This window comes from Pseudonaja textilis, chromosome Z, assembly GCF_049901715.1.
Source record: "Pseudonaja textilis isolate UNSWEBS1 chromosome Z, rPseTex1.2, whole genome shotgun sequence".
In the NCBI taxonomy this organism is placed as follows: Eukaryota; Metazoa; Chordata; class Lepidosauria; order Squamata; family Elapidae; genus Pseudonaja; species Pseudonaja textilis.
The window spans coordinates 33,854,837-33,882,497 of record NC_142008.1 but is presented as its reverse complement, the minus strand read 5'-3'; the positions used below and the strand labels follow the sequence as shown (position 1 = coordinate 33,882,497).

Here is a 27,661-nt window from a genome sequence, read left to right as displayed (position 1 = left end):
TGCATCCCTGTATGGTTTGCCAATTGCACAGTAGCAAATAGGACAGTACTCCAGAGGATTAATGTCAATGCCCAGAAAATTATTGGTTGCCCTCTCCCCCCTTTGGAAGAGCTTTATAGCTCCTGCTGTCTTAAGAAAGTTCAAAACATTCTCAAAGATCCATCTCATCCTGGGCACCCTTTTTTTGAACTATTACCACCTGGCAGACGGTACAGAATAATAAAAAGGACAAAAAGACTGAAAAAACAGCTTCTATCCCAGAGCAGTAGCCTTGTTAAATTCTATTGTATAGTGCAGTGTTGGGGGTTTTCAGTTCAGTATATATAATGTGAAGGATGTGTGTTTGTGTTTATTTTCATGGTCATGATGTGCACTGAAGATGGTGTTTGATTTTGTTGTACGAGGTGCAATGAAAATAAAGTAAACTAAACTAAACTAAACTAAATAGTTCATTTAAAGGAAATAGCAGGACATCAAACATGAGTGGTTAATCCATCTTCATGGATCTTCTCAAGCTTAAATCAAAATAGCAGCCAAAGTGGCTTTTGAAAAAATGGATTGAAAGAACAGATTTTTCACAGTCTGACATCTCAAAGTTTATAGCAGTCCTTGGACATCTTATGATTAAATTAAGACATAATTATAGAAGCTCTTGAGGAGACCTCAAGCAATTTACATCACAAGGATCTTGTCTTATTTAAGATATCTACAGATTGCAATGTCTGCTTTTAGTCTGCTTTATTTAGGGGTATGAAAAAATAATATATTTGATTATTTAAATTACTACTCAGTTTTTCTCTACACAAAGAAATCAGAAAAGATCTTTTTAGCAATTCTTAAAGCAAACAAGATAAAGAATATGAAATTGTTCCTAAATTGCTTTGAAAAGCAAAGTTTGTCTTATTTGCACATTATTGACTTATTTTTGAGACAACCCAAATATCGGTTATTTGATTTATTTATTTTTTTGGTCGATTGCACTGTTTTTTCATCCTGTCATATTGGCCAATGATAACTCCAAACCACAGGAAATAACAGATATATTCTATATATATTTTCAATGTTCTTAGTAAGCCAAATAGTAGGGTGCCAATTTATAAAACCACATGTAGCATTGGGGAAAACATACCACAAGAGCAGTAACCAAATCAGTAAGCTACATTTTCTAGTGTCTGGCAGTGCAGAAAATAAAGACAGAAGCCTTTATTCTTTCTTTTCTCATTAGCATAGTGATAGAATAATACTGTAGTTGAGCCAATGTGCGGTAAGTAGAGTTGATAGAAGGAAACAGAGTTGTGAGGCTGTCAGGATTTTTAAAGTGTAACATGGCAGTAAGAAGAAAGACATTTAAGTAAATAGGAAAAGGTTGGAAGAGGAAATATCTGACTTGACTTACATTTCAAAAATCAATGAAAAATTAATAACTGGGTGTTCTCATTTCATATGTTAGGCAAACATAAAAACTTCACTTGAAATGTGAAGTTCAGAATCGGAATTTGGTAGCATCAGATTGTTACTATCAATTAAAACAAGACTACAACATTTGTATTTGCTGCTCAAAATGAAGGCAATAGATATATGCTCTTATTTCTTATGGAACAGCTATACAACTTGCTTGTTTTCAAGCAGAAACAGGATCGATAATCCAGACATAGAAAATAGGAACCTGTGCTAGGCTATAAAATCACAGATTTTCTTGCCACAGTTATTAAGTTAATGACTACAATTGTTGAATTAGTAACAGGGTTACATGCTTGATAAGTGCATCCAGCTTTTCCATTGACTTTGTTGACAGAATGTTCCAAAGTATGATCACATGACCTTTGGACACTGTATCTGTCATGAATACCTACCAGTTCCCAAGCATCCAAATTTTGGCCATATGACAATGGGGATGTTGCAATGGTTTCAAGGGACATAAGTCCCTTTTAAAAATGCCATTATACTTTCAGACAATAAACAAATAATTGTAAGTCAAACAATTATATGATAAAACTAAGGCTATCTGCAGGTTTAGTCTAAGACTAAAGAATTAATTCAGAATAAAATTTTATTTGTCCAGGTGTAATAACCAGGCCTGAGCTTCCTTCATTCTATTTATGATGTGCTTCCTCAATATACAGCATATGCTGTGAATGGCAATGCTTCAGAATTCACACCAAAAATAAAATTAAAACGAGATATTTATGTAAAATGGTCATGTGGGACAGAAAGAAGAAGTCCTTTGTACTTAATGATTAGTAGAACAATCCTGTTGATGGACATGTACAACATGCAATGAAAGCTTTTAAGTAAGAGTAAAGTATCATACTGAATGACAAGCATTATCTTGCTGCTTGATTTCCTTCAGCATGGAGCCTAAAAATTGAAAGAGGGAATTGTAAGAGGCCTTTAAATACTTATTCTCTTCAGCAAAAGCTTACTGTCAAAAATCTCTTTGGCTGCAAAGGAAAATCCTATCTATGTCTAAGGATGGTAGAGATATTTCTCTCTCCCATTTCTACATTTATGTCAATATTAATGATTATCATTAATAGAAATGATGTATTTTTCTCCATAGCTATGGAATAGAATAACATGAGACCAAACCGAGAAGACACACAATGGCGGATTTAAATCAGATCTTTTTTCTCATCTTCTTTATTCTCACTCAGTTGGTGAAACTCCCCTCCCCCGATTCTTGACCTTTTAGCTTCCCTTCCTGATGGTCTATGAAAGGATTTTGTTTCTTTCTCCTTAGGGAGAATGAAGAAGAGAGTAGGAGGCAGAAAGCTGGGAAATGATCTATTTGTAAAATTCACTGTCCTGCCTACTGCGCACTATCCATACCAAGACTTTAAAATTATTGTAGAGAAAACCAAAAAGCTAAGATACACGACCCAAATGAAATTCTTCTTGCAGACTGAAGCTAGACACATTCAAGCCAAATCAATGCATCCAAGATAGACCAGTAATTTGCTACTGCTTCATGGCTCTTGGTAGGTATGTCACCACCATGGATGATTGCATAATATGAATAGTTTCTACTTTCTCATAATTTCTCTAGAAAATTTGGTTAACAGATATTATTTGGATTTTTGCCTTTAGAATGAGACACACACACACACACACACACACACACACACACACATATCCTGAGAAATGCAAAATACAACTGAGATTAAGATCATCACAGAAAAGCTCTTTTTTTGCCCTATTTTTCTTTATGAAGTACTGTATCCCAGAATTTAAAGTAATATATGCTAAGGCTAATATCCACTGCCATTGCATTACAGTGTATCATTTCTAGATGACAGGTCCATTAAAGAGCAGCATTTTAGTAATGACAAAGAAAACCTTCTCTTTGTTTTTAGTAATATAATCGGTCAGCAAATTCTTGGGTTATCATTAGATGGAAGCAGAGAGGTACAGAAAAGTACACACTTCTACTGCCATGTTTGGTGGAAGTCTAAAGTTCTTTAGCTCATGTTTGTTATGGTTAGATTTGATCCTGTTCATTTTTAAAGAAAGACTAATGGACTGAGCTATTAAACAGAAGGAGCTATAAGGTTGCATAATTCTATATACAAACTATCCCAAACCAGGTAACATTTCTAAGATAAAATGTTTTAAAGCATATCTCTATTTTTTTTAATGATCCTTGGCAGAAGTTCGGGCACTTTTTTATTGTATGGAATTTTGGGGGGAAACTTTTGAAAAGCTGGAGAAACTTTAAAATATTACAGTGTAATTCAAGCAAGCCTTCAGCATGATTAGACTTTGTCTATTTATCAAGGATAGATGTTGAATATGGAACATTAACAAGTTAGGTAACCATGTAGGGCATCATTTGAGAATTTTACCTTTTCCTTCCTTCCCTTACTATCCATGACCTCAGAACAATATATTCTCTACAAAGTTTGTCTGGTATAATAGTCTTATGACTGTCATTTCTATCTTTCTATGAGTCTATTCTGTTACTGACGTCATTGAAATACAAACATCATGCTGGACTGAGTGATGGAAGTAAAATTCTTTACAATAGGCAAAGTGGATCTGAGAAGGCTCAGTTTCTTTTAAGAAGGATAGGTTTTCAAGACATGTGGTACAAAAAAGAGGTTGGAAGCATTTTCTATTCCAACCCTCCCTATTCCGGATGAGAGAGATCAAGCTAACACCCTTGTGTATTGTGGTACATGCATATAGCCGGAAGTAATGCTACATTGGAATTTATGGATGCTCAAGATTAGTTGCTAGGAGCCGTTTCCTAGTTATATACAATAAATGCCTGAAAGCATATTCCTATATCAGATGCAATATAGTTTTATTTTGGTTTCTTTGGAATGAAGTGTTGCAAATATCAGTAAAAAACAACTATTTTTAGTATACTGTAAAACAAACAATGTTTGCTTTATTTAATGAGATCTAGTTGGTAATGTTTAGCTAACTACAAACATTTTTCCCACTTCTCTGGATCGATGCCATTTCTGACATATCAGCTGTGAAATGCATCTCCTATTTTTAGACCCAAATATTCTCATCCTCAAGTCAAGGTATATTTTAAACAAAGAATCTAGTTACCACAGCTACAGAGTGATATATGATTAAAAAGGCTGATTATATATTTAGAAAGACTGCACAATGCTTGAAGTATATAAGGATGTGTGCTTTCGTTTGTGTTGTGTTTGTGGTGCGCGCCTGTGTGTATATGAAATTTGTATCTGTATAGATTCATTGAACAGTAAAGGAACAAGCAGTAAAAAAAATACAGCAGCTATAACCTATGATATTCCATAGAAGAAGAAGCAGGCTAGGAAGGGTATTGATGCTTCTGAACTTTGGTGTCAGAGAAGACTCCTGAGAATAGAAACAACCAAAATAACAAATGAATCATCACAAATCAAATCCAGAGTTCTCACAAGAATAATATTATCAGGATAATATTATCCTGTTTTGGAGGTTTTATGTCAAAACTAGCAATTTAGAGAAGGTCTAATGCTGAGAAATGTAGCATGAAAGACAGGGCAACTGGCATTAAGGTAGATGGACTAAGAATGACAATGGATGGTGTTATTATAAGACTTGAAAGACCTATAGTTTGTTAATCTATCTATGTGATCTCTAAGAATTAACTCTGATATGATGACACATAATCAACAGAATTATGTGAAAGGCAATATAGGAATGAATACTGACCCAGATGTTATGGCTGAAAAAGACATTTCTGAAATGCTTCTTTTTAATACCATTTATTGAAATAAATTATTTGATCTACCTGAACTATAATCTATTCTTTTCCTAATTTTAATAAAATATTGAGACATTTTAAATCAAAATTAACAGTAATTATAATTCATCCCTTCTAACAGAGACTTTCTGTTTAGTTGTTGTAAATGTGCTTGAAATAAATAATATGCAGGAGGCAAATGTACCTGTTATTAATTTGATTATATATATTTATTTATATTTAGATTGTAAAATTTTAGGCATATCTTTTAAAGGTTTTTTTCATGAACTAGATTGTTTGTCAAGAAATATTAAATGAATATTCTAGTTAAGGAACTATTTTACTGTTTTTGTAAAAATATTTTGAATCTATTCCAACTTCCATTAAAATCAAAAGAAAAAAATTCCAAGTAACATTGCCAAAATGAGTCTTCATTCAAAATCCATCTGGGGATTTGTTTCAGCAGGCCCCAAAGCAGACATTTGAAAATATTTAAGGTCATTTGCTCTCTGTTTAAAAGCAGTACAACAGTACTAGGAAGGAATTAGTATATTATTTTCCACATCTCTCCAAATTCATGTGTCTGTAAAATGATATTGGAGTCCAGTCATTGATGGAATTTTGATACTTGCTTTACTGTATTAATCAAAAATATATACTCTTCATTTTAAAATAAATTTAAGTTCAGAAATAGATGCCACCTTTCAGAACCCTAACAGAATTATTTTCCATCACAGTAATACAAAGAATGTATTTCAGATGCTATTTTATCCCAATCCCCATATTTAGTGTTCAAGGATAGCTCTGAAGTAGGACAATTTTTAGGCAGGGCAAGCCACCACTACCACCACCACCACCACAGACACACACACACACGCACACACGCACGCACACACGCACTGTAATATAGGACCTTGGAAGACCTTTGAAAAAGGATGAAGGGATGCTGCATAAGGAATGGTTAGATAAGAAACAGCAGAATGCAGTTGGATAGCAAGTAGGGGAAGAGGCTCAGAAAAGACCATTCCTATTTTCTTGGTCTGTAGAAGGTAAGTAAATTGTATTTTTAGATTTACATTCTGTTAATGTAATTTTAGAAGGAGAATTAGTGGTCATTCCTGATAAAGGTCTATCTCTCTATTATGGACATTGTTAGAGTTATGTCAGCCACTAGCATGACTTGGCTACAAGAGCCAACCAAGTAACTATCACTCTCCCCCCTCATTTTAGACTGCTTCCAGTCTTTCATTCTCTAATTCCTTATAGTGAGCAATGAATGGAAATAAGCTTTCCTGCCTAAATTCTGAAAACATTCACATGCGTTCCACATGCTTCCCAGTGCAAATAAATAAGTCGCAAGCAATGCAGTTTGGGAATAGTACCTGAATATCTGTCATAGATGATCAGAAAAAGAACCTGTATCTGCAACTCTTGTTGTTACAGGAAATAGTTTCTTTGCATTGCATTTCTTCCTTATTAACAGAGTGGCTGCTTCTTCTCCTCCTCCTCCTCCTCCTCCTCCTCCTCCTCCTCCTCCTCCTCCTCCTCCTCCTCCTCCTCCTCCTGTTCAGAATTGGAAGGGATGTTGGAGGTTGTCTAGTCCAACCCTTACTTATCATCCAGTCCCTTCTTAAAAGCCTATAGTGTTGGAGCACAGTTCTGAAGGCATTGTTTGACTGGTTGAGTGTTCTTGCTGCTAGGAAATTTCTCCTTAGTTGCTTCTCTCTTTGTTCAGTTTCCATTTGTTGCTTCTTGTTTATTTTTTATTTATTTATTTATTTGATTTGTCAATCCCTTACAAGATAACAGGTATAAGTATAAACATAGTTTTGAGTACATGAGATGGATATGTATAAGAAAAATAAAAAGAAACAATAGGACAGGGACAGTAGGCATGATTGGTGCGCTTATGCACGCCCCCAACAGACCTCTTAGGAAAGGGGTGAGGTCAATAATAGACAGTCTAAAATTAAAGTTTTTGGGGTTTGGGGAAGAAATCACAGAGTCAGGTAGAGTATTCCAAACATTGACCACTCTGGTGCTGAAGTTGTATTTTCTGCAATCAAGTTTGGTGCGGTTTACCTTGAGCTTGTATCTATTGTGTGCTCTTGTATTGTTATGGTTGAAGCTGAAGTATTCATTTGCAGGTAGGACATTGCAATGTATGATTTTATATACTATATTTAGATCGGACTGAAGGCGGCATAGTTCTAGGTTTTCTAGGTCTAGAGTTTCAAGTCTGGTGGCATAAGGTATTCTGCAATGAGTAGAGGAACGGAGAATTCTTCTTGTGAAATATTTCTGGACTTTCTCAACTGTGTTAATATCAGATATGTAATGTGGATTCCAGACTGGTGAGCTGTATTCGAGTATTGGTCTAGCAAATGTTTTTGTATGCTCTAGTTAGTAGTATAATATTACCAGAGAAAAAGCTATGTAAGATTAGCCTAACAAGTCTTAATGCCTTTTTGGCTATGTAGTTACAGCGGGCTCTAGCACTTAGATCATTAGAGATGAGTATTCCAAGATCCTTGACAGAGTTTGGATCATCAACAAGGTCTTGACTATTCAGCCTGTGTTTTATTTTCTGATTTTTTTTTGCCAATATGTAAGACAGAGCATTTATTTGTTGAGATTTGAAGTTGCCATTTGTTTGACCATTCTGATACATAGTCAAGATCTTTTTGAAAGGTAGCCACATTGTCTGTGGTATTGAACAGCTTTACCTCATCAGCAAAAAGAACGCAGTTGCTCTTAATATGATCACAGAGGTCATTTATGTAGAGTATGAAGAGACTTGGTCCTAGAACACTGCCTTGGGGAACACCAGTATTGACAGGTACAGAATTTGATAGGACGCTCCCAATTTTTACCATTTGTTGTCTGTTTTACAGGAATGCTTCTATCCAGTTATGCAGTTGTCCAGAGATACCATAAGATTTTAGTTTTAGGAGTGGTTTGTTGTGTACCACTGAATCAAAGGCTTTACAGAAGTCTATGTAGATTGCGTCTATTGTTTTGCCCTGATCGAGTTGTGTAGTCCATATGTTTTTGCAGTGTAAAAGTTGCAGATTACAGGATAGTTTTTTCCTGAAACCAGATTGTTTATTAAAGATTAGGTTTCTAAGTGGAGGATGATGGATTGGTTAATAATTGATTCCATGACTTTACAGGTGACGCAGCATAAGGAGATTGGTCTGTAATTTTCAACTAGGCTGGGGTCTCCCATTTTGAAGATGGGGATGATTGTGGCTTGTGACCAGTTTTGGCAAGGAGCTGGTCCTGAAAGATTTTTCAAAGATTATGCTTAGAGGTTTGGCTATGGCAGTGGATAGCTTTTAAAGAAGTAGGCACATATCCTGTCCGGTCCAATAGATAGAGATGGTTTTAGATTGTGCTGTGCTTTTTCAACAATGTCTTCTGTAAAATCGATATGTATTAGATCATTGTAGTTGTCTGTGGTTCGACTAGGAAGTACTGGGCTTGATCCATTGCTGTTTACAAATACTGAGCCAAAGAATGTGTTAAAGAGGTTGGCTTTGATGGTGTCATTGTTGCAGTCTTTGCCATTAGGTCCTTTCAGGGGTGGGATGGACCTTGAGTCTTTTAGTTTGTTGTTTATAAAATTGTAGAAAGTGTGGGTGGAATTGGTGCATAGAAGGTTTTCTTCTTGTTTAATGTGATAATTGGTGCATTCAGTTTTTATCTGGTGGCATAATTTTTTGTATCACCTTTTGAAGTTGGTGAACACATTTATTTATTTTTTGTCTTGCTTTCTGGTGCTTTGGAAAATAGATTGAACCCTTCTTCTTTGTAGCAACACTTGAAATATTGGAACATTGCTTCTTCTTTTCAAAGAAAGTGAACATTTTTCTTCTTTGAGCCATTTTGAATCAGAAACTGTTTGGCTAGCTTGGGCAGCATATGAGGGACAGAAGATTCCATCAGCTGGCAATTCTCGATATTGTATGAGGAGGTTTAAGGGATTTGTTCCTTGAAAAGGAAAACAAAAACTACAGTGAAAATATAAGGAGTTGTGTTAATCACTTCTTAAAAGCATAGGTGACTTTCCTTTTCCCACTTTTCTTCCCCTTTTTATGGCCTACAAGGGACAAAGTTGTTTATATTATGAAACTCCTATAAAAGAACTCATACTCTCTACTCCAGAGAATGTTTGTCCATGGATTTTGAGGAATCTGGGGTTTCTTTGGTTTATAGTGGTGTCAGTACAAACAGTTACTTATACTATTTAGTTTGTGGTGCTGAATGATAGAAATGACTGTTTAATTTCTCTTCTTCACAGATTCCATACACAATTATGTTCTAATGTAGTACAAAACCCCAGTTTGTGGGGGGGAATAGGAGTTAGCAATTTTGTTATCAGAATAAACTTAATAATTAATTTTGGACACAAAGGATTATAGTTTAACAAAACCCTTATATGAAACAAAACTACAATCTTTCATTCTTAATGGTTTAAATATAACATGTTTATTTTAAATTAATTTGAATGATATTTTAAATGATGTCCGAAGTACTGGTTGTACTCAGCTTATTGCAGATGAAATAGATGACTTTGATATCCAACCATTGTCTCTTGTGCCTGCACAGTGAGAATCTGTCTTGATTGTAATTTTATAGACATGTAGCAGAAAAGAAAAACCTTGAAGCCAAAATATGAAATGAACGGCTTGGAAGTACTGCCAAATGGCACTGCTCTTGGGTGTTAGTTCTGATATTTTAATTGCAGTTGTGTTTGAACATCTGTGAATTTCTGTACCACATAACTTAGATAGTGAAATGCTTCCATATGAGCAACTAAAATAAAACAAGCAAAAGAACTTTCAATTCTCTATTGAAAATGGAATTAACATGCAACTGAACCAGTTTTGATCAAGCAAAAGAGTGTGTATCAAGCCTTAAAGCAAACTGGTAGCAAATGGCACTCACTATCTAACAAAAGGGAGTGTTTGTGACATACAAATATTTTAGCTTCTTAAATCACCAAATGCTAACAACGTGGACAAAAGGTAAAATTGTATAATAAAATCATTTTGTTTTAATGGAAAATATTTGAACCTTCACTTTGTTTACAAATAATAGGAAATGCGTACCCAAGTGTACCACTCTACAAATTAAAAAAAAAACCATTCAACAAAAAATCTGGACAAAAAACATGTTATTAAAATAGATTTACATTCTATCACATAATAATTTATTTTAAAAGAATACCATTGTAATCTGAAATTTGATGTCACTAGATATGTTATATATAATTTTAAAAGTTAAAAAACATACTCATATTTTTGGAAATATGTATACATAGCTTAGGAATTCCTTTTTAGGGCAACTTCCACAGTCAATAGAAGTTATATCATTCCATTTCATTAATAAACCACCAAGAATCAGAGACATACTACCAATTAATTTTCAACAATAAAAAAGGATACACATACTATTTTTATGATTATACCACAAATACCACCTTATACCACAAATTTTACAATGCCCTCTACAAACATTTCCCCGAAAATATACAGATATGTACCTCCATTGTTATCTTTTTTTTGAAAAAAGGTGAAGTTTCCTAACCTGATTTAAACTGACAGAAAATAATTGATTAAATATTATAGAATATTATATTATAGAATAATATAATAGCTTTGTATGAAGATATAAAATAAAATTCATTTTAAGAAATAAATACTTTATGCTTTTAAAGTTAATTCAAAACTAAAATATATTTGACTGAACCAATATCAATATTAAAAAGTCAATCACATTATAGATTACATATTAGGAAAAGTGTACTAGTAGTAACCACATATATTTTATACTGATAAATCATAAATATAATGTTCATCTTCAAAGAACAAATTCTATAGTACATCATCAGAAGATATACACTATGATTATAATTTTTCCTATATAAATACCATCCATATATAGTAATTTTTTTAAACAAAACATCTTACTTATTTAAAGGGTATTTAGGTTGCTTTAAACGACCAACTCTGAATACTATTATACGCTTTCTGTTATACAGTTTCTCAGGTTCATATAAATGAAGCTGAGTATTCCATAAACAGAATGAAAAATACCACCAATGAACAACGCTTCCAATACTTGGACAGACCTTGTGAGAAAGAGGGAAGCACCAGAATATCAGGTGATATTATTCCAATTCTGTTCATTCTTCAGTGCTAGATTTGTAAGAGGATTATATCTGTTGTATAAAGGAAAAAACTAAGTCTTACACAAAATAATATCTTATGCAAGTATTGCTGAAATAAATGGCACTGTGCAAGTCATTAATAGGATAGACGTTATTTGCAAATATTTCAGGGTAATAAAAACATGTATTTTATATCTTCCAAATTTTCACTACTACACATACACTGCATGTGTATGCCAAATAACAGGCACTTATAATATAGCAGGCTTCAAATGCTGAGGTTTTCTTCATAAAGTAGGGTTATACAGTATGCCGATACTGAGATTTGGTAAGTAAAATAGTTTGGCAATAACAGCAATTACTCATACACCCTGCTTTTGTTATTTAGGGCTATCTAGATTATGAAAGTTAGCTGGGATTAAAAGCTTATTCTCTTCAAACTTTAGGAGTGCATTGAAATATCTGTAGATATATCAGAGCAACTGTATGGAAAAGACATTAAATTGTTAATTTATCTGTAGATAAAAGGCTGAATGTGATGAACAGTACACCTTCTAGCAAAAAATTGCTTATAATATAATAACATAAATAATGAAAAAGGAGTACAAGTGTCTGAAAGTTTCTGAGAACAACACTTACAATATGAACTTCTTTTTGCCTTATTACCTGAACATCGTTTAATGAATTAAAACCTCCCTGAGTTTAATGGAACTTTTAAATAACATTAAAAAAAACATTGCAATAAGCAGTCAATTATGCTCTTCAAATTATAATTTTCAGTTTTTACTCTAATAAGGCACAGTTATATAATTTCTAAAGAGATACATGGAATAACAAAATGAAACTGCAATCCTATATGTGCCTATTCAGAAAAAAATTCTATAGACTCCAATGAAGATTACTCCATTATAAGGAAATACAGAGATGTAGCATGTTTACTATTAAATAATTGATTTATTAATTTCAAAAATGACCTGTGATATTTTAAAAAGTGAAAATGCAGGACATATTTCATATAAGGTGGCTTTATTGTACAAAAATAAACAATAAAACTGATGAATTCATAGCAAGAAAACATTTTACAAAATAAAATAATTCAGATTCATAGTAGAAATTTCTTCTTGTTATTAAGAAAACTAAAAATGTAGACTCCTTAAAAACTCATAGAACAATCTTCCATCTTTCAAAGCTAAAATTTATTCTGAATCCAGATGTGAATTTGGGGTCCCCTCTGGGTAGTTTACAGTACAGATATATAAGGCTATTGCTTTTGCTGATTCCATCTGGCCTTTTTCTCTTTTAATTCCTACTGCTTATGTTGCATTATAGTCATTCCATTTTTCAGAATATCTTTTCAATAATATAAGTAGCTGCCTGTAGCTGGAAATGCAGATGGAACTAGTGAACATTAGAAGACCCATTTCTCTGTACTTACCCAAGTCAAGTTCTATGGATGAGATTACAGAGCCATCAGAAGTGTTAAGCAAACAATGAAATAAACTTGCACATGCTTTTAATTAAATTTTACATATTTTTATTTATAATGCTTATTCTTTTTAATAATGTATGTTCTAAAAGTCTTTATAAATCATACCCTTTAATAAATCTATAGTTAGGAAGATGCAGAGGCATCTGTCAAGATCAGGTCTTCGGATTCAAAGAACTTTCAAGAATACAAAATTACGTGGATAATTTATACAATTAAGCTTAATGAATAGTATGTTCAAAGAAAAAATAACATGATTACATCTGTTATTTCTGTAATATTCTTTTCAATCCCTATAAAAGTTCACTGAATACTAGTAAAGCTAGTATACAAATTCTGACAGGAATGTGTGATTATTTGGAATTTGGCCATGTATGGATATTTTAATTTACAGATTAAAAATAATATAGAATGGAATACAAAGGCACAACAAAAAATAGTGTAATTTTGATTGACATACCTGAACAATAAATAAATAAATAAAAATAAAACAATAAATAAACAATAAATAAAATCTCATTTATTCTAAACATATTGACATTTAGCAAAGGAAAAGTAATGAAGAATGATACATATAATTAATGTGTTGTCATATTGTATGTTGTATTGTTTTTTATTTGATTTTATCCATTTTATTGTAAGCCTCTCAAATTCATATATGTGAAATGGATAGCTATATAAATCAAGTAAGTAAGTAAATACGATTATATCAGTCAATTTCTTTTAAAGAGTTGTATTTGTTAATGAAATAAAATTTTATTATTAATTGGTTTGGAAGACTCACATGGAATTTTATGATAGTTTTATATACATAACAGTTTCTAGTACCTCTTAATGAGACTTTCTTGGTTAACTTTGAATGATGAGGTTTTAAATATATGTTTATGGACATGTGACAAGACATGGGAAATAGAGTTTTGTAGATGACAAGGTGTTGTGTAACATGCAGGAAAGAATTATAAAATTGAATTATTTATTTAAAATGTGTATGTGTGTTTATATATGCATGTCTCTCTGTGTGTATACGTATGTATATACATGTGCGTGGGTGTGGTATGAATATTTGTCTAGTTTTAAAGGATACCTGCTGATTAAGATTAAAAGATGAGGTATTTATTATTTGCCAAAAATAAAGGGTGAGACATGAGATGAACAGAAATTTGGTTGAAATATTAGAGAATGTGTTAAGCTATTGAAAAAAATTATACTTGTCTTGGTGAAGAGGGAAATGCCCATTATTTATTTCTATATTTTTTGTTTAATTTTTAATTTTATATATTTACCTTTTTTCCACCTAATTCTCCCTTTTTCCCTTTTGCACTTTCTTATTTTTTCTTGTTTATATTATTTTATATTAGTGTTTTATCTTTGTAATTTTAAACAAATAAAAATCATTGTATAAAATCTCACACATGCACACATACTCACTTACATAGATGCATGCATACATACATACACACACACACACACACACACACACACACACATTACAACATACTGTATATATTTCAGGTTTGAAAAACACAATAGTATATGAAAATGTATTTGTTAAATATTTTGCAGATTTATAATTAGATACTTGGACTAACTCACTTGATTTGTCTATACTATTCCTTCATAAATATCACCCAATTTTTTTATATAAATAATAAATAAATAAAAATGCATTCCAGACCGTGGTATTTTATTCTGATTAGCACTGACATTTAACAATATTCTAAAATCTGAATACACGAATACTTTATAAATCTAGTAATTCACCTATATAATTGGACAAACTCTATGAAAGACAATATAACCAATTTTATATATTATTTTGTTTAACAAAAAATACTTTGGTAATTATTTTTTGTAGTTGTACAACTTTTTTAATGGATTCACAATAAATAACCCCATCTAATTAAAATATATTTGACCCCCCTTAAAACACAGAACATTCCTTATGACAGATACGCTTATGAAAGACCTAAATGCACACAACACATTAAAAAACTATTGCTTTCATCAATTTCTTTTACTTTTGTGTATCTTTCACTGTCCATTACACAAGTACTAAAAGCTTAGTTCATTCCCATTTATTATTTTTCTTATGCATAATTCCTTTTAACTATGACAGCATCCTTTCCATCTGTAGTGCTAAAGTGCATATTTCATTTATCTTTGATCTGGAACATTAACTATTTTAAGTAACCCCTTCACTTAGTGGCTTGAAGCATTTTTATGGCTCAAACTGAATGGTCAACTTTGTTGCTTTTTTATTCCCCCCCCCCCCTTCAAAGCTCCTTGTCCCACATCAAGGATGAATGATTGACAGGAACAGGTTGGGAAGAAATTTCAAGGCACATTAACCATAGAAAATAAGGGAAGAGAATTTTGCCCAAATCATGGGCACATTCCATCTAATCAGAGATTAAAGCCAATCCTATTTTTAGTTCACCTGAAACATTAGAGCGATATTTGTGTTTGAGATTTCCAGTTATTTCTCCAATCCATCTCAATGAAAGTTAAAGTAATTGTGGTAAAACTTTGTATTTTACCAAATGGCAGCGGGGGAGGGGAGAGTTGTCTCAAATTGCCAGTGCATCTTTACTCTCATCAGTTCAAAAATAAGCCTCACTTTGATGGAAGTTTGATGGAAATTTAATTGTTTATACATTTGCAGGCAAATACAGCTTTAGGAGCATACCACAGCAGTATAGTAGAGGTATCTCTAAAGCTGCTACCTATTAATAGATATGAGATGGGAAGGAAGGAAGGAAGGAAGGAAGGAAGGAAGGAAGGAAGGAAGGAAGGGTTTTCCTCAGAAAGATCAGCAATACGGGAGGCTGCATTTCATTTCATCCACGTATACTGGAACTTCCAACTGAAATGATAAAACATAAGGCATAGAAAATTCAATCACAGTTGTTACATTCTTTTTTTGGGGGGTGGGGACAGAAAACTCTGGATTTCTCAGTAGCTATAGCCATCGGTAACTTTTTCAGAAAGAAATACTAGAAAGAATAGTCACAAACAGTGATTTCAGACGATTATAAACATCATAAGAAATAGGGTCCAAAAGTGGAGAAAACTCTTACCAGCCCCAGATGATCACAGTGCAGCCGGGCAACCTGAAGAGCATCTGTTTAACAAGACTTTTCTGTTTTTTTTTCTCAAAGAAAGTCTGCAAAACTAATTTCCCACAAAATCAGACTCAATTTCCGTTTAAGCCACTGCTTCTTGCAATTCTCATAACGCGTTCCCCCCTCCAATAGTAGATGAAAAGGACGCGCGGGTGCCTGTTTTCATGCAAACCACTGGAAATCTCACGGATTGGGAATAAATATCTGGAACAACAAAGAATCAAAACAAAACTTTTGGAGGTGCCTAAAGGGAGGAAAAATAACCCCGATGTCTTTAAAAGATCCTTCGTTGATCAACAGTTACTTTGTTAAACCAATATGAACTAAAGCTGCTGTGCTGCCCTTGGCTCTTTCGAAGCGCCCTTGAATTTTTCCAGACACCTGAAACAATGCAAACGCGGCCACCAAAGGAGACAAAATAAATTTTTCGCTAAATGGGACGGTGTCGCATATAGCGAAAGCGGAGAACGTTAGGGCGGGAAAAGAGGTTTTTAGGATGCCGTGCGCTTGCTTCCCCCCGGGCCAAATGGAGTTTTTCAATGAGGCACGTGTTCTTGCGACGAGAGTTTTGTGGGTAAATGGAAACAGAGAGAGACGCGAGACAATTTGTATTCCTGGATGTTGCTTTCGAATCAGTCTTTGAGAGACTCCAGCGCAACTGCGGGCGCTGCAGCATCGGCTTCACCTGATTTGTCAAGGACAGTTTGTTACATGGGTATTTTCGGGGGATTTACAATAATTTTGAAACCGCCGGTGGGCCCGAGTTTTCGATTTCTGTTAGGCGTGACAAAACAGGAGGAGTCCAATCCTGCCTTTGGAACACTCCCGGCTCTGCTCAAAGTGGATCAAACTGATCTGGCGGGAAACGGTTCTAGCGCCGTTGATGCACTTCGGGGCTTCCCATAACGACCAACATATCCAAAGGTTTGCATCTTTCCCTCGAAGCTGTATCTTTCTGGATCTTCTTGCCCGCTTTTGAATTCACGCCTCAATGGCTTAATTTCCCCCCAATCCATGTGAGCCTTTCCTAGTGTGGACTTTCTAGTTTGCCTTTCAAAACGAGGTCCAGCATAATAAAGGCTCAAAGCTGAACTTCCTTTCTGCTTAATGATACATCACCCAAATCTTTAGAAAGAAGCGGTGCCTAATGTAGAATATGATTCCCCGAACAAATGGTGTAAACAGTTTGCGAACTGGGTTCAGAAAGAATGGAATCTATTGCATCTTTTCATTAAATTTTAGCAGATTATTAGAGATTTCCAGAGACAATATGTGTGGATCCAGACCTCCTTAACAATTGTTTAGTTTATACCAGGTTTCTTGATCTTGACAACTTAAAAAGGTATGGACATCAACTCTCAGACTTTCCCAACCAGCAAGCTGGTAGTTGAATTCACACCTCTGTTAGTCACCAAAATTGAGAACCAATGGCCTACACAGTTTCATCCTGAAGGAATGAATAGAACTTGGGAAGTCTCGGGATGATTTTATAGAAAGATAATTTATCTTATATCACAAAGTTTATGCCATTCTATTTGATACAAAAGCAGATTCCATCAATTTACCCAGAGTTAATAAAATAATCTGTATGGACACTCCTGAAAAGAATGAATTGCCTATAAACTGATGCCCTCATGATCCACTAGTTGACTATGACTTCACCCTACAGGCTTCAGAGTCTCTTTTGGGCTAACGGGCTGGAGCTTGTCCAAATTCAGATACTTGCTGTAAAATTGTAGATTAGTTCTTCTTTCACTCAGCCCAACCATCTTATAGAGCTTTCTTAAGGGGGCAAGGAATGGAGCCAGGAATATAGAGGAAAAAGAGGATATACATCAGCAATCAAATGATGGGGTCCAACCCGATTAAAGCATTTGTATAATTTAATAGAAAACATTCAGTACTATTTTTTATCACAAAAATTAGCCCAAATTACTTATCTTCTAGTGTAAAATGATACTTTATCAGAATTAGTTTATTGGTTCATTCATTGCATTTGTATCCAGAAAACTAAATGCAGTGTAAATAGGTTATCTTTTTTCTAATTTAATCATTTATAGGAAGTGGCAATTTTTATAATGAATTCCTTTGAAATCTATACAGTATGATATTTTGAAAGAAAGTGAGTGTTCCTGTTTTACAATGAAGCACATTCAATATAATTCCATATTTGTGGCACATTCTGAGAATTACTGTTTGAACATCATGAGAAAACCCGAGAACTGTCTTATCTCATGGGAACCTCTATATTCATAATTTATACAATCTTGACAATCAGTATTAACATAAACCTAAGTATTATTGTTCCTATATTGTAAACTGTGACAAAATAAATTTTTCTTAACATCATTTTGTACTGTCAAGCCTTTTATACATTTTGACTCACACAATTCTAGATAGAAGCCCAATCCTATGCAGTTTTATTAAGATACAACACCCAGTGATGCTTACTCTAGACAATGGATTCCATGGAAAGTAGCTGTGACCAAGGAAAAGAGAGAAAAAGAAAATGAGGCAAGAAAATATCTACTTGCTAATGAGGCTGTAATCATAATTGTAATATAATACATTTTGTGAGAAATCTCTGCCTCTGTTCCAGGTGTACCATGAAATATAGCTGCTAAATCTGAACATCTTAGGAAATACATTAGCCAGTATGATCTTTTAAGAATCTCTAACATTGGAAACTAGGAGATGAAACTGTTATTCAAACTTTAAACCAATCAATGGAATTTTAAAAGCTCCTTCATTTTTCTCCCATAAAGTAGAATCTCAAAAGATAAATTACAGTACTGTTTTCAAAATCATTCAATTCAGAAAAAGCTTGCCACATATATGATCAAATGGCAACCTTCTAACAAAACACACCTAGGATCTCTTTAGCATCATGAATGATATATTGAAAACCATGATTGATCATGTTATTACATTTCTATGAATTGCTTTTAAAATGTAGTCATTGATGATTGAAAGCTGCAATGGTCCAAACTTTTCTTCTGCTGCTTTAAAGAGACTGAAATAGATGGGTGCTGTCAATTTGACTTCAACTTTGGCTTGGAGATTGGTTGGAAATGAATTGAGATTTTACTTCATTCTCAGCATTGTTACTTTCTGAGTGAAGATGTTATAAGTGCAAAAGATGGGCAGAGTAATAACAGGCAGTTTGCAGAGTCACTTGGTCCTTTCACTTATACATTCTTCCTTTTTCTGGGTGACACAATCAGAACCTTAGCTCCAACGCCCCTATTTCATACCACTCTACTACTTAAAGAACAATTGCAGGTGGATGAATGAGAATTGACAAGAAAGTGATCTGTAGGTTAGTAAGAAGACATGGATTATACCAAGAAATATAAGCAAAAACAGACACTGTTTCTTGCTCACATCTGGAATAAGCCAAACCGTCTCCTTCATGCTTCTCAGAAAGAATACTTTAAGCAGTGTTCATCACAAAACGCTCTAAAAAGTATGGTAGCTAAACGTTGCCCTTCCAGACTTTCCTGGTTGCACTTTCTGGAATATCCTTACTTCTAGTACATCCATCACTACCCTAAACGAGGTAATAAAGGAGGAGAAGGAAGCTTCAGATGTGACAGGTGTGCTTTTCTTACCTGCACTCTTTCTGCGCCACACATAAAGGCAAGATCCGAGCCTTCATGGCCCGCGCCTTATGAGGGGCGTGTTGGGCGGAGCTCGGCGCTGGAAGGGCCACGGGTGAGGGCAGGCTGGACCCCTAAAGGTTTCTAGCCCAGAACTTATTAAGGCCCTGCAACTACATGCTTCTTGGGACTGACCCGACCCCTCGCAAGCAAGAGCGAGCCTGAACTGGGATCGGGGGCGAGGGCAGCTGCAGGTCGTTGTTGGGGTGGCTGTTGGGCTGGCGTTCGTATGTGGTCAGCGCCGCGCCGCTAAGCCAGCCCCCGGCTCACGTTACACACTCCTGTATTTATAACTTCGGCGAGGCGCTTCCCCCTCCGAGCATTAGCACGGACCACCTCTGTTCCGCCGCCTGCGAGCCCCGAGCGGCCGCTTCTTGAAACACCCGAGCGAAGCCAAGGCCGGGATTGGTAGCCAAGCGCAGGAGATCTGGATTACACCCGAGCGACGCGGCGCGCAGCCACCGGCCTTAGAGGTGGCTGGGAGGAGAGGGGAGGACCGAGTCGCTCCTTATCCTCCGGCGGGCGTTCGCTGGCAGTGGGGTGGCCGTTCGGAGCCCTGCCGCATGCCATGGATCACACTCTTTTCGGCTGCCTACGCAGTCCTCACCATCCCCCTGGCCAGGGCTTGCACCCATTCTCACAGTCTGCGCTTGCCCTGCACGGCCGCTCCGATCACATGTCCTACCCGGAGCTCTCCGCGTCCTCCTCCTCTTGCATCATAGCGGGATACCCCAACGAGGAGGGCATGTTCGGCAGCCAGCATCACAGGGGCCACCACCACCACCACCACCACCACCACCATCACCAGCAGCAGCAGCAGCAGCAGCACCAGCAATCGCTACAGACAAACTGGCACATCCCGCAGATGGCTTCCCCGCCACCGCCTCCACCGCCTCCCCAGTCCGCCTCCTCCAGACACAGCCTGTGCCTTCAGCCCGACTCGGCTGGACCCCCGGAGCTAGCCAGTAGTCCCCCAGGACTGTGCTCGAATTCATCAAGTTTGGGGACCGGCACCCCGACAGGAGCAGCGTGCGCTCCGGGAGATTACGGCAGGCAAGCGCTGTCCCCGGTGGAGACGGAGAAAAGAATGGGCAAGCGGAAAAGCGACAGCTCAGGTAAAGCCACTTCCCTTGCGTTTCTTCTGTCCGGGAAAGCCCCCCCACCCCGGTCTCTCCTCTCTCTTTCCCTCTCTGAGAGAGAGAGAGAGAGAGTGGGAGAGAGAGGAAGAGAGAGAGAAAAAAAAGAAGAAGAAAATAAAACCTGGGATGGGTAATCGGGCAGCTCTGAAAAAACAGAAGTCGGTATTGGATTTTTTCTGGAAGCCTTCGGCGCATGAGCGCTTGATACCTCGCGTAGTGACAAGACCCCAGTTGTAGCACGCCAGGGCTTAACCACTGGCCTACCACTACACTAACTAAAAGATTATACTTGCTACTAGATGCCTCATGATAGAGTTAGGTCACAAGTCTTAAGGACATGGATTAGGACACTTTGGAGCTAGGATCCTTGAATTCCTGCTCTAAGAGGTTGCAGAATCTGTGAAATCACAGCCTGTCTAAAGAATGCAGTTTGGAGGCATCCGATATTCAGGTTTATCCTTAAGTCAACTATATCTTTCTTTCTTATCAAGATTTTACCTAAGGAAAAAGCTGTATTCATGGTCACAAAATGTACCATTTCCCCAGTCAAGGAGTAAATTCTATTTCTTTTTAGGACTTCCCATCTAGAGAATTTCTGGGATACTGGTAGAATTAAGATACAATCTACTACTGTAATTTTATTTTGGTTAGGCTTATAAAATGAAGACAGATTGCAAAAATATGGAAACTATTCTAATTTTAAAATGAAATTGTAGAAATGGATGCCTAGGCCTCAAAAAGTACATAAAAATAATCAAATGAAAGTGTTTGTGTACAAATATGAGTATTTGTATATTCCTTCTCTAAGTATAATTATTTCATGTAACTTAAGTTAGCATACTGGCACAGTAATTTAACTATATTTATTTTATCATCCTTAGTTGGATACTTTTGGTTTATATTTGTACTATTAAATGCATGTTTAGATTTGTTTTTATATATGTGTATATCTGTGTATACATGTGTGTATGTCTGTGTATATATGTTTGTGTTTATGCACCCATGTGTGCACATATATTACAGTATATATATTTATTTAGAAAATAATTCCACATTTTGATCAAATAAAAGTCATGGTCTACTTTGAAATTTAAAAGTGAAAAACTATCCATAGTTGTATCTGAATTTTTAGGACTGTTATATAGAAATGTACTTCCTTGACAGTTTAATGCAAAATATTTTGAGTTTTACTCATTTTGAAACTTGTTGTACTCTGTCTTGTAGTTTAGGAAGACAAACTGAAAAGCTGATTTGAATTGCATTTAAAAAACTATGTTACAAAATATACTTTTCTATAAAAATGGTTAAATGGGTAAGAAAACTTCAGGCAGTCCTGGATGAAGGATGTTTCATTATAACACTGCTAAAGGTAAGAAATAGATTTGTATACATGCACACACATCTTCACACACACACAATAGGATGGTATAAAGCTGAGTTTAGACAGAAATCTGAAGGATTTCTACTTATGAGTAAAAATAAGAAGGAAGGTAACTCTTTAATTGAAAATTCTTTTCTTTAAAAAAAAAATTGGTGGCTTTTTGAATTTGTTCAATTTAGAATAGAATTCAACTATTTTCTGTGTTAATTAGATGTAGAAAACTAGAATTATACCAACTTTTTAAATTTTAGTATAATTGTTGCCTAGTAATTGACAAAATAAAGCCGCAGGCTAAAGATTTGAAAGACATATAAATTAGAATTTATTTGAATTATAATAATTATGAATCAAATAAAAGTAATTATAATATTCTAGAGGCATAATGTTGGTTGACTTCTAAGGATAATAATGTTATATAATGCAGTATGTAGGAAAAGTGCTATATAATAATAAAAGGAAATCTTCATAAATATTATCTAGGTATCTAAAAAGATTGTATATCTAAATAATTAAAAGTTAATTACATTAGTTTTCTGTATGATATGTTAAATTAAATATAAGAACACAATTCTATAAAACTTTGATTGGTAACTAGTCTTAATTATAGTTTTATGTTCATGTTTTACAAAGAAAAATTCAGTGTGATTAACCTGCCGATATAAATTTATAATATCAGTTGGCATTAATAGGTATATCTATCTATCTATCTTTAATCTTTCTTATACAGGATAAAATACACTCACTATAAACTTTAGAAAAGTATTTTCAATATATGTATTTTCCATATATTTTCAATATATGGATTGAAAATATCAAATTTAAGATAATCAGACCCATATATTTTCATAGGCCAAATATTTCTACATGTAATAAATAGATTATATTTATTTACATATTTGGATATTTTTATGGAGATGTATAATGTTTACCATATTTGTATATTATCATTTCTTATATTTACATACTATATTTAAAATAAAAGATGAAAAGCCATCAGAGATACATAAGAGTGCATTAATTAAAAAAAACTTTTATAACATAAATCAAGAAAGAGTTTCACAAGATACTTAATAATTATTTATTTACAGTTGTTGAGAGGAAACAATAGGGAAAACATTCTTTAGTTATTTCTGCACTATAATAATCTCTGGTGTTGAATTATTTATGGAATACATACAATATAAATGGCAATGTGTTTGTGCTTTGCTAAAACACTGGCAGGTCTGGCAACCTCACTGTTGCTTTTAGATGCAGGATCTTAAACAAAAAATCTTATTTATTTTCCTGTAGGGTCAACATGATCCCATTCAGAAATCTAGGTAGTTGCACAGGGTGATATTGTAGTTTGTGGGTGGAGCAAAAATGGAAAGAGGCTTCAGGTAAGTAATGGCAGATAGCCTCAGTATATACAGATAGTTCTCAACTTACAACAGTTAGTTTAGGGACTGTTTGAAGTTACAACGGCACTGAAAAATTGACTTAAGACTATTTTTTGCACTTATGATTGTTGCAGCATCTCCATGGTCATGTGATTTACATTCAGATGCTTGATAACTGGTTCATATTTATGACGTTGCCTTGTTCTGGGGTCATGTGATCCCCTTTTGAGACTTTCTGAGAAGCAAAGTCAATGGGGAAGTCAGATTCACTTAACAACTATGTTACTAACTTATCAACTGCAATAATTCATTTCACAAATGTGGCAAGAAAAGTCGTAAAATGGGGCAAAACTGACCTAACAAATTTCTCACTTAGCAACATAAATTTTGGGCTCAGTTGTGCTCATAAGTCAAGGACTACCTGACCAAGGGTGGAGACTAGGTACCAGGAGATAATACCAAAGAGAAACAGACAATTCTCTTTGCTTTTATTTACTTGAGATTTTGGTAGCTCAGATGTGATAGCTTCAGTCTGGAGATGCCTTGAGCTGCTTCTGATGCTGTTTATTCTTTCAAGCAAGCCTTTTCCCTAAGTATAGTCCTGGGCTGATGACTGATATTGAAAGCAAACATCCAAAGGTGTTACCTTAGAAGCCAGGGATCTCTAATTATACTTCTGCATCAGAAAAAAATTCACAGAAAGCTGAACAAATATCATTTTTACTCTGTCTTATACCGATGTTCCATGGACAATAATATAATAAAACATAATAGAAACCCAGTAAAGCAGAGTATGATATCACAGTAGATAATATAGTAATCAAAAGTAACAGGCCATTCCTTGTATTTTGTTGCCAAAAGCTTATTCCGACAAAATATACCCACTTTCTCTAAAATAATGCAACATAAGCAAAAAAAAAAAAAAAAAAAGCCCACCATCATTCATTTTAAGTGACGCATATTGCCTACAATTTCAATTTTTTGTTCCAGGAAATATTGTGTAATATTTATAATAAAATCTTAAATATCACAAATGAATTTAATTCTAGTAAAACTGACAAGGGAGATGTTTGGTTAAGAAATAGGAAATTAGATGATGAGAGAGAGAGAGATGAGAGAGAGGGAGAGAGAGAGACAGAGATATATATCTTCTCCTCTTTATTTTTCCACCATTGACTCTGTAATTAGAATTCCAAAATATTATGTAGTATATGTTCATCTTCATTATTTTCTTGGGCTGATATGTTCTTATCTTCTTTTCATGTGATGCTACAGTTTATATTAAGCCACAAAGGCAATTAAAAAGCTCTGATCCTGCAGCCCCAATTTTAATGAAAGTTTATAAGGCCAATTAAGTTCAAGAGGCAAATACGTCGGTTTAACAAAATGATGATTGAAAGGTTAAAAGATTTTAGCATTTATTTTAGATTACTTGCTAAAATATTTAATGATCTGTCCATAGATCACAAAATTAAAAAAAACTAGATATATTTCTAGATATATGTTTTAATTTTTTTCAAAAAATTGAGAAAATAAAGTTTTTCTAAAATTCTGAGTCCTATTGTAGTATGCATTTCTGTCCCATATTTAAACATCAGAGACAGAGTTTACGTGCTTTAACACTTCAGATAAATGGGTTATAATTTTGTAATTCTGTGTTAGTACAATTGATGTATAGTTTTTTTATATTGAAGTAGCCCTAATATAGTAGTCCTATGTTACCCCAATGCATAGAGAGATTGTCCAGGAGTAATGTTTGATGGATTATTTTGTAAATATTTAGTGTACTTTCTAAGAAATGCCTTTGAAAAAATCATGTACATTCAATGATATCCATGTCGGAGAAAATGATTTGATAAATGTGTGCTAACAATATGAATTCATTGCTTTTAGTAACTTCTAATTACTCTCCAAAACATTTCAGTAAGAAAAATGACCTATATATCTTTTCAAAAGGAGCACTATAACTGATTCATCAAAGTTCTTAAACCTTTCAGCATACTGCTAAGTGTAAACAAGCAAATAGAATTCTTTGTGATTTTCTTTTGGAGAGAGTTAATTTGTTAACGATACTAGGTTTCATTATCAGCATGTCTAATGATGCCTATTGGGATGTGGGGTTCCTATTTCTTAATAAGCATGCTGCACGGTGAATTGCTTTTGAACTTTTGTTAGGACATGGGAAATCCTCCTCTATTGAAACAGGGAAAAATTTCCATAGGAAATGTTTTGGTCATTTAAGTTGAGCATTTGGTTCCTGGTTAATATTGGCAGTACAAGCCCTAATATATATATTTTTATTCCATTTGTTTAAATGGTAGACAGCAGCATTAAATACAAGCTGCTTCTGAAGTCCCTCCAAATTAAAATACAGTTTTCCATGTGGTGCTGGGTGTTGCCTTATTAGAGTTCAAAGCTTCCTGTTCATGGGGAAGGGGAGGAAGGGGGGAAGAAGGAGAGCGGGGGGGTATAGTATCATATTTTTGAATCATAATTGCTATGACAATAATGTGTAGTCTGCTTGGGGCAAAATGTAATTTTATATTAATCAATTTAAAATAAAGATGATTTCAGATTTATTTTAAAGAATCCGAATAGATAAAAGTGAGTCCCTTCTGCAGGCAGCTAATTTTAAGCTTAATGAAAAAGGAAACAAATGTTAATTATTTGTTTCACTTATTGAAAAGAAAGTTAGCTTCCTCCCAGGAACTTAGCTTTAAAATGGAAAGTTTAATTTTAAGAATCACTGGAATTTATTTGATATCATGGATTGAACCATGTGCACTTTAGTATTTATTGTTTCAGTTTATAATCAGCTACTCCCACTCATAAAAATTATAAGTCAATTAAAAACAGGTTGTAGTTTTTTATTATAATTATTAAATCCCAGTGAAAAAAATGTAAATGTATTATAAATATATTCCAAAAGACCTGGATATAGGAAAATTTCTTAACAAGATCAAGGCCAAGTGTAGTTTTTCAATTGTATAGCTGAAATTGATAGAGGAATAGATTCTTTTAAAATATTGTAGCAATATATACAGTTTTTTTGGATTCTAAACAAGACACAATTACAGCGTCTCTTCTTTTGCCTTTCCTTTCCTTTCCTTTCCTTTCTTTATCTTGTCTTGTCTTGTCTCTTCTCCTCTCCCTCTCCCTCCCATCCCCTCTCCTTTCCTCTTCTCTGAGTCTTATGATCTTGTTAGTGTTTATTATCAACTATTCTTGAATTTTATTCAGTTCTGTGGCATTCAAAATATACAACTACCACCCTGCAAATGATTTTACTTTCATAGTATATATTTGCTTTTTAGAAGGCTATGTAAACTTTCTTGAAAATTATTTTATTGGAGCTAATTTCAGAGTTATCTTATTGTAAATAGTGTATTAACCTATTTTATTATTTGTAATGGAATAAAGCAGAACATAACTTTGACCATTAGGGAAGTAAACATTTATTAAGTAGATAACTTGGAAATCATTCTACAGAATCACTCTTCTTCACTCCTTTTGTTGACATACCTTTTAAATGAAGCTCTCTATTTTACATTGGAACTATAAAAACATGTGCCACAAAATTCAACTTAATAAAATATACACTAATTCAAGACACAGTTTGTTTTCTTTTTACACAAATAATTATGCATTAAAGTCAGTGGTAAATTTTAATTACATAACCTGTGTGCCATGAAAAGTGTGAATGATTCTGTTTTACAAAAGTCAGTGCAGTAACCTAAAGTCTTTCCTCTTCTTTAGCACAGAGGAGAAAGTCATGTTGACAACCTTTTCCAAACATGATTTGGCAAAAAATTACAGATCTTCCAACCCTTGGCAATTTAACTTAACACCTTAGCCAGACTTGGCAGGAAGATCACAGCTTGACTAGATTAGAAATTTAATTTTAGACCAAGAATAAAGCCATATATTCTACACCAACACTCACTCACACATACAAGAGATGATTAACACTACCAGACTTCTGCTCCTGTCTTTCTGAAATAATGGATATGGTATGGTATGGTATGGTCTTGAAGCCAAGCAGATAACCACCACCTCTAACCTGGAATCCCTGGTTCTCATTTCAACTGTTAGTCTATTATATCGTAATATGTTC

The 27,661-nt window shown here is 34.5% G+C and overlaps 1 protein-coding gene and 1 long non-coding RNA gene across 3 annotated transcripts in view; one reads left to right on the top strand and one right to left on the bottom strand.

Annotated features, from left to right (window-relative positions):
* The window catches only part of LOC148123964 (uncharacterized), a 90,914-nt gene that overhangs the window by 34,071 nt on the left and 29,182 nt on the right, over positions 1–27,661 (bottom strand). The window lies entirely within an intron of this gene.
* The window catches only part of MEOX2 (mesenchyme homeobox 2), a 55,397-nt gene continuing 47,509 nt past the window's right edge, over positions 19,774–27,661 (top strand). Inside the window, exon 1 of the mRNA XM_026706361.2 lies at positions 19,774–20,763. Within this exon, the coding sequence (XP_026562146.1) occupies positions 20,217–20,763 (547 nt within the window). The 5' untranslated portion in view covers positions 19,774–20,216. The remainder of the gene's footprint in view (positions 20,764–27,661) is intronic.